General features: G+C 38.6%; 1 protein-coding gene across 2 annotated transcripts in view; it reads left to right on the top strand.

Annotated features, from left to right (window-relative positions):
- The first annotated feature begins 1,815 nt into the window (after positions 1-1,815).
- palmda (palmdelphin a) overlaps positions 1,816-8,197 on the top strand; it is a 13,320-nt gene continuing 6,938 nt past the window's right edge. Inside the window, exons 1-7 of one of the 2 annotated variants that reach the window (XM_016493265.1) lie at positions 1,816-1,938; positions 5,576-5,627; positions 5,753-5,833; positions 5,932-6,050; positions 6,834-6,948; positions 7,060-7,084; positions 7,196-7,312. In XM_016493265.1, the coding sequence (XP_016348751.1) occupies positions 5,583-5,627; positions 5,753-5,833; positions 5,932-6,050; positions 6,834-6,948; positions 7,060-7,084; positions 7,196-7,312 (502 nt within the window). In that variant the 5' untranslated portion in view covers positions 1,816-1,938; positions 5,576-5,582. Of the gene's footprint in view, positions 1,939-5,170; positions 5,628-5,752; positions 5,834-5,931; positions 6,051-6,833; positions 6,949-7,059; positions 7,085-7,195; positions 7,313-8,197 lie in introns of those variants that run through there. The other variant, XM_016493264.1, reaches the window with a different exon arrangement.

Below are 8,197 nucleotides of genomic sequence, written 5' to 3'. Positions count from 1 at the left end.
TCATTCTGTGATTTAAAAGTTTCCTCATGTGGACCAAAAAATGTCCACACAAGGTGAAAATTTACTGGTTTCCTTGTGGGGACATTTGGTCCTCATAACGTGGTAAATACCAGGCACACACACACTTACACACATGGGAAATACAGTTCCTAAGGGCTTGAATTGAGTTTGAGGATCACGTCACCTTTGAACACACACTAACACACTCCACTTGTCTGATCAATACCCTGTGGGAAGAGTGACAGCCTAATTGGATTAGGACAGAAAAGTGGGTTAAGTGCCTTCTTGGATGCCACATAGCAGATGTAAAGGTGCATTCTGTCACAAGGACAAAAAGTAGTAATAGGCCTTGAATTCTGTAGAAATTTAGAGGATTAAAAGTGATAGAACAAGAGGTCTCATCTCTAGACATCAGTAAAGAATAGACCTAGTCTGCCACGACTGATCTGATCAGTGAATCTTGTATTAGAACTATTTATTCATCCATCAAATATTCATTCATTCGAATTTAATATTATAATAATGATATATTATTATTATAATAATTTTACCATATTATAATTTCATTTTGAAAACCCGATTCATTCATGCATATACAGTTTTACAGTATAAGAGCAACACTGGCAGATATTGTATTAGATATATTTCATGTTACCTCAAAAAAAACAAAAAAAACAGTTAAATGACAAGTAACCAAATTAACCAACATCTAAAATGAAGAGTTTCTATCTTAACCTTTACAACAAACAATGGTAACATTTGTTATCAGTATGCTATGAAGCAGGTTTGCAGTCTGATGACCATTGCTGTTTTTTCTGGAGGTCTCTGTAAAAGCACTGGGTGACCTCAGCTGTCAGTAGGGCACGAGCCTGTGAATGCCCCACCTCACACACCCTAAATATCTAAAAGCATGTGTCATTTGAGCAGGAAGCAGAAAGTATGACAGATGCTATACTGTAGGGAGGCTTGTGTCATTTTCTTTTACATTTGCAGCGTCTGTCCTGAACACAAAAGTGCATGCTCTTGAATATTTTTTTTTATTCTTTTGGTGAATTGGCTACATTTTTATTAGTTTAAATTAGTAAATAAAAACCACTGTTAAAGGATAGCATTGTGAAGGATATCAATTTGAGCTGGGAAGTTCATGAAAGATCTCAGCATTCTTCATTCTCTTCATTAGATGCAGCAGTAGGAATGTCCCGTCCTGCTGTGGGTCTCATTTTCTATGGCTAGTGAGAATAAACAGAAGTATGCATGTAGGAATGTCTGACACTTGACTGCAGCTTGTGAGTCGCCTCACGTCAAAATGATTTGTGACACTGTTTTTCTCTACTCAGAAAGCAGCTCTGGAGTGTATAGCCTAATGATGTTTTGAATGAAGATACATTTCTGTACACCCTAAAGCCCAGTAAAAAGGTTTCATATTAAACTAAACTAGATTAAAAGAACATTGAACAAGAACAAGAACCTATCCTATTGTATCTCTCACTCACAGGACAGATCATATTTGGATTTTAGTCAAAACTCACTTTTCTCAAAATGTAGTTCCTATGTTTTTATTAATATTATTACTATTATCATTATTTATTTATTTTTTAATGTCTGTATTTGGACAGTTAGACAATTAGAAGGTGTATTAATTAAAAAATACTTTTTCAGCATTTTATTATGGTGTGTTTTCTTCCAAGAAAATGCAATCTCCACATATAACAAACACAGAGGCATAAATTGTCACAAGCTTAAAAGGGTGTGGGCTGTCGTCATTCACTGATGAGACTATAGAGACTGAATAACTGAAGCTCACTGGCATTTCATTGGCTCAAGGGAGGACTGTCAGTCTTGCCTACAGCACCTGCGCGCGCCTAAATGAGAGCCGTTTGATGGCTGCGCGTTAACTCACAAAACCCTTCTGGATATCCGTTCGTCTTCAGCCGCCCGGTAAGTGTGTTTTCTGCCGTTTTACTTTGCTTAGTGAAGATACAAATACAACATAGTGTGAAGGTCAATTAACTGATCCCATAACCTGCTGAAGATTTGTCTAAAGTTTTGTAGAGTTCATTTGCACGTGAATCGATGGTCTCGGAAACCTGTCTGTGGATTGGGTGACATTTAGTTTGGGGAAAAGTGAGGGTTTAAACTTTCACTTATTATTTTAAGAAGTCATTCAAAAGAGTTGGTCATTAAAATATTCAGTGACATTTTAAAACTAATTGAATTGCAACTCAGGCCCCATTTTCTATGTTTTTACACGCGTGAACACACCTTGCATGCTCACAAAAATGTAACAAACAGTTGTTTTTCATATATTGATGAATTTTGGATAAAATATTGCATAGTTTTATAAAGTTTAAGATGTCCAATATCTGCATTCAAATATAATAAGTGTACAATTCCTGGATGTTTGTCTAGTCAGGATATTGTTATGGGAGCAGATGCCACAAGAGATTTACATTTTAACTGACTGGTGATCAGATTAGAGGAGATTAGAGAGAAACTTCCTCTAGGATAAAACTGACAGGAAAACTGACCATGTGCAGGAGAGGCTTGCAAAGCATGTAGTGTTCAACCCCAGAAACAACTTATCATATAAGATGTTATCTGCCAATCAGCTTGTTCAGTTTGCTTTGAATATGTGCTTTTTCTATAAAACTGTCAGATGTAACTTCATCTGTAAGAATTAATTTTTGTGCCTTTTTCACTAGTTACACAGTAAAATGCAGTGCAATCTGGTTAAATTTGCATGAGTTCTACTGGGTTTTAGACCATGCCCTCACCATGTCAGTTTTCAAAAAGAGGGTATTTATTAATAATCTGATTAATTCCTCATTTTATTCTTTCACTTTTGTTTTGCCGTTTTTTTTCTCTGGCCCTTATATTGCATTAATTTCTGAAAACTTTGTGGGGTTTTGTGTCAGGGAAAAAAGCGACCCAATGGTTTGGTGTGCCACTGTGTCGGATTTATTAGGCAATGTACCCCTGGTTATTTTTGGATTGTTCCTGAGTCTAGTGGAATTCTGGAGCATAAGGGTTTACCAACATCCACAGATCTGTAGATGATGCTTTGGTATTAATTGAAATTACCAATGAGATCAAAATAAATGATGTCTCTCCTGGAAAGGTTTTTGGACAGTAATTTTATATACATTTCATTTTATTATACAGGCAAATGCTAAGCAACTATCCTTGACAGTTTTTTAGTATGTTAATAAACCGGGCAGTGAGCAGCCTTATATCTAAAGCAGATGAGCAGGGTTGTGTTGAGTCAGCACTGGATACTGTCTATGTATGAAACATGGGACAGGAAGTCTGGAGTCGGTCTCACATTTCCTGGGGAGAAAAAGCAGCCTGGGGACCCACAGACACCGGCCCTGCAGTCTTCTAGACAAGTACTTGTATTGGTTTAAAACCTAAAACTGAAGTATCTTTAGCAAAGATATGCCTAAGTGTAGAAGTAGGTAAGTAGATCAAAAGTAGATGAGGTGAATTAAAATGTATTCTATATGATAATCCATTGCAGTGTTTCCTGTACTGCTAAATCTACATAATCGTGGCAAAAAAAAAAAAATCCATATTTGACCCTAGTGCAAAATAAAACAAAGACAGCATGTCGTTCAATTTTGTTGTCTTTGTGGTTGCTTGCAAAAATCAACATATAAAAACAACCTTTGTAGCTTTATGAGGTCAGAAAGACTCACTTAATCAAGTCAGCATTATGTCCATTCATGTCAATGATAATTTAAGCAACAACAGTGAACCTAGATAAAATTATACATGCTGATAAAGAATTTTGTAGGAAGCACTGAGCCATTCATTGCTTTGCTTGTAACTTTACAATATTGTTTCATATTCCTGCATTACAGCTGATGTGACAATCACAGGAGGTCACATCTGGCCTATTGTAAGAGATATTTAACTGGTGTAAGGATGGTTTCCCTACGGTGGTTCAGGCTGTAAGCTGGATAAAGGCAGGGTCTATCCCCTGATAAGGTGGCTGAGTTGCGTTGCACCACGGATCTTGCTCTCCGTGCCACTAAGCAGGCCGCCACTGCCATTGGCAGATCCATGGTGGGCATGGTGGTTACGTAGAGACATCTGTGGGTGAGTCTGGTGGATATCGGGTCAAAAGAGAAGGGCTTTCTTCTTGATGCGCCGGTTTCCCTTTCTGAGCTTTTCGGCACTTCCGTCGAGACAGTGGTCGTGAAGTTTAAGGAGGCCAAGACGCGCTCGGCTGCCTTTAAATCATTTATTCCACAAAGGTCCAGGCTTCGGACTTCGCCTCCAGCCTATATCCATGAGCCTGAGTCATGCGCGGGAGCCATAGTTGGTGAGTATGATCCATTTTTATCTACTCTACTGCTAGTTCTTGTGTATTCGATGCGGACCTGTCTCAGGACATCAGAACCTGTCTCAGGACCTGCGGGTCCTTCTCGTGGGCTAGTACTCTTCTGAGTACATGCTTCGCGACATGCTCCCTATCCTCTGGCCAGGTGCGAACTACTCATTTCTCACCCTGAGAGGTCTCCCGAGATTTGAATCGTTCCTTAACCTTCATGCACGTTCTCTGAGCTTGTAAGGATGGTTTCCCTATGGTGGTTCAGGCTGTAGGATTGCCGAATGACTAAAGAAACGTTATCAGCACGATGGTATAAAACTGTACATTTCTAGCCTATTACCACCCACTGCCACTTATACCAACGACGGAAATAAGCGCAGTTAGAATAGCTAAATATGTGGGAGAGCGTTGCTATTGAGTGACTATATTGTATTGCAATAGGTAGCACTTCAAAGTTAATGTTGAATTAAGACTAGTTAGCACATAAGTAATAATTGAAAGGGTTTAATAACAATATTTTGTCATGGTTACAGTTTAATTAGTTACAAAATAGATGAAGGATGGTAAAACATGAACAATTAATTTTATCCCTTCCTTGACCATGTGACTAAAAACCAAATGTGAGACATTCAAACTGACCAATCAGCAGATTACAACTTCACCACTGGGCAAAAGGTGTGACAATTAGCAGACCCCCGATGTATACACATGTTGGCCTACAGGCCTTGATCGATATCAGCCCTTCTGTGCCTTCGGGAATGCCAAATGGCCCTTTTGTTACTGAAGATAGGTTTGGGACAGGAAAGCAGAAGTCTTTGATACATTTTGACTTTACACTGGAAATCGGGTGAATGAAGCATGAAGCTGCTTCAAGGGGCAAGTTCTAGCCTAAGGCCTTACTTGGATGTCTATGGAACCCGGCAGCGTCTACAAGGGGTCACACACTCAGACACGGGCAACCAAACCCTGTCAGGCAGATTATTTATGATATTTATTATTTATGGCATTGCAGAGACTGTTTTACCACTGCTGCTATTCATGGAACCGCAGTGATGTTTAGAAAGCAGAAGGCAAGTTTAAATCAAGTAGCCAAATATCAGTGTCACTGTATGGAGTTTGACTTACATATCACCCAACAACCCTTTGAGACATTAGACAGATCTCAAAATACAGCCCTACTAGTATTAGTGATGATTTTGTAGTGTCATATAAAGGATAAATGGTTCTTTTTTTATTCTCCAGAGGCAGGATGGAAGAAGCAGAACTCTTAAAGGAGCGCCTTCAAGCTATTACGGTAACCACATGGGATTGTCTACTTATTTCAAGGCTCTGGAATTTGCAACAACTGTATTGCAACCACTTGCATAGCTATGCTAGTTCTATGTCTCTATATAAATTCTTAAGTTCATTTTTCCACAGAATAAGAAAAAAATCCAAGAAGAAATTGCCCACAAACGGCTTGAGATTGACAGAGAGAAACTAAAGCTTCAACATGTCAAGGTACCTTCTTGATGTTAGAAGTATAGTTTCCTGTTCATCAGCATTTTTCAGAATTGTTATGGTCTGGGATTTGAAGCATCTCTATATGTCTTTCTTAGAAAAGATCCATGAGAGATCTGTGGCTCATGGAAGGGGTGAACAGCAGTAATGCACAGGAAACACAAAAAGCTCTTGAAGATGCACAACAAACTAAGCACCTCAAGAGCACCATACATCGGTAAGATGAAAGAATAAAGTTACATTTATTTATTGTAGCATTATTTACACTATATTTAAGCCAGTGACTATGTGATCTAAACCATTTTGCTATTTAGGACTGCCAGTTAATTTATTGAGATTATCGTAGCAAATCAGGTGCACTGAAATCTGCTGAATGCATTTTAAATCTGATCATTGTGTTAAGAGTTTAATCTCTTAAAGGTCTTTTGTATTTAACTCAAAGAACTTCAGGGCTGGTGTGATGCTTCTCAGCTAATATCATTTGTCCAGTGGTGCCGTAATGAAATCTATTCGAGTGAAGTATGAGGCAAGAGATGTGCAATGCTTTGTAACTGCATTGCTTTGTAGTAGCAATGAAGTCAGAGAAGGATGCTAAAAAAAGCTGTTCCAGTGTCCTTGAAAGGCTGCTACATGCAGGTCGCACCCTAGCACATATATTGCTGTCGGTTTCATTATTAGAGAGTGTGTTAAATGATTCAGACTGATGACTGATTCTGACTGAACATCAGTCGTATGAGTAAATTCAAATGTCTGTTATTAAATATTTGTTTATATTGCTTTCATAACCTTTTAACAACTCATTGCTTCTTGGGTCTAGCATGTCTATGCAACAAAAAGTGCAAACAAAGTGACAGGTGATTTGTCAGGGATGGCACTCTTGTGTGACTTGACCCGGGAATAGAGGTCAATCTGTGTGTGTGTGTGTGTGCCAGGAGAACTCTTGAGGACTGCATATTTAGAAAGTCTTATTTAAACAATTATTGTAACAAATTCTCTGTAGGATAGAGAAAGAGATTGAAGCGTTGGAGAGAGAGGAAATGAACATCTCAACAAATGAGGGGCTGATTCTAAAGAGGCTCAAAGCCATTGAAAAGTCTCCAGAGGACATCATTAAGGTACATTGTTTTTGATATGGCTAATTAATTAAAATGATCAAAAACTGCTTTTTGCTTTGATGAACTATATAGACTTTATAATAGGATGTGATTCTGTTTGTATCGCCACAGGCAGTGAATGCAGATTTCACATCAGGTAAATACTGTAAAACTCCATCACAATGCTGTACAGACCATAAAACAAACTGCCAGCATATTGTTGTGATGCATTTTGCCATATTTATTCATCTTTTCACTCTTTTTGCAGAACCGATCTATATTCATTCAACAATTCCAAACATGCGAAAGCCCAGCATGACCCTAATAAATCAGAGGAAGAAACAAGACCTGGAAACTGAAGCAAAAACCGACCAAGCCAAACCTGGTAAACTGAAAGAAGACTACAGACTGTTTTCAATATTTTATATAATGTAGAACAGCAAAATAAATATTTTATGCAGGCTTTCCCAAACTGGGGTTAACAAATCCCTGGGAGTTCACGAGATGCTTAAAGGGTTAGTTCACCCAAAAATTAAAACTAGCCTGTGTTTTACTCACCCTCGAGGCATCCTAGGTGTATATGACTTTCTTCTTTCAGACAAATCCAACCGGAGTTATATTAAAAATTGTCCTGGCTATTCCAATCGTTATTATTGTAGTGGGTGGGTGTTTCTCTTAAACAGTCCAAAATATGTTAAATAAAGCGTGTGCATCATAATAAAACGTGCCTCACACGGCTGGGGGGGTAATGAAGGCCTCCTGTAGCGAATCCATGCGTTTTTGTGAGAAAAATATCCATATTTCAAACGTAATAAACACTTTTCTCTCACTTCTGCTGACTGTCATATGCGGAAGCGTTCCGGCGGATGGCTCACGCCTCTGAGATATACTAGTCTCACGAGTTTAAGGAAGCAAAATGTCCTTACTTTAACAAAGGAAAACCAGTCTCCTCTTGGCTTATATCGAAACTCTCCGACATTTTTCTTTACAAAACCTCGTTTTGTGCTTCTAATTCATGACCGGCGTTTTGTTTTGTTATCTCTCCGCGTTTGTCACTAATCACGCTACGCATACATCCTACGTCAACCGCTGGAACTGCTTCCGCGTATGACAGATAGCGGAAGTGATAGAAAAGTGTTTATTACGTTTGAAATATGGATATTTTTCTTACAAAAACACATGGATTCGCTTCAGGAGGCCTTTAGGCACGTTTTATTACGGATGCGCGCGCTTTATTTAACGTGTTTTGGACTGTTGAACAGAAACACCC

Source organism: Sinocyclocheilus anshuiensis, unplaced genomic scaffold, assembly GCF_001515605.1.
Source record: "Sinocyclocheilus anshuiensis isolate Anshui unplaced genomic scaffold, SAMN03320099.WGS_v1.1 scaffold1472, whole genome shotgun sequence".
Taxonomy (NCBI): domain Eukaryota; kingdom Metazoa; phylum Chordata; class Actinopteri; order Cypriniformes; family Cyprinidae; genus Sinocyclocheilus; species Sinocyclocheilus anshuiensis.
Note: the sequence above shows the minus strand (reverse complement) of the source record. Positions and strands in the feature narration are given on the sequence as shown.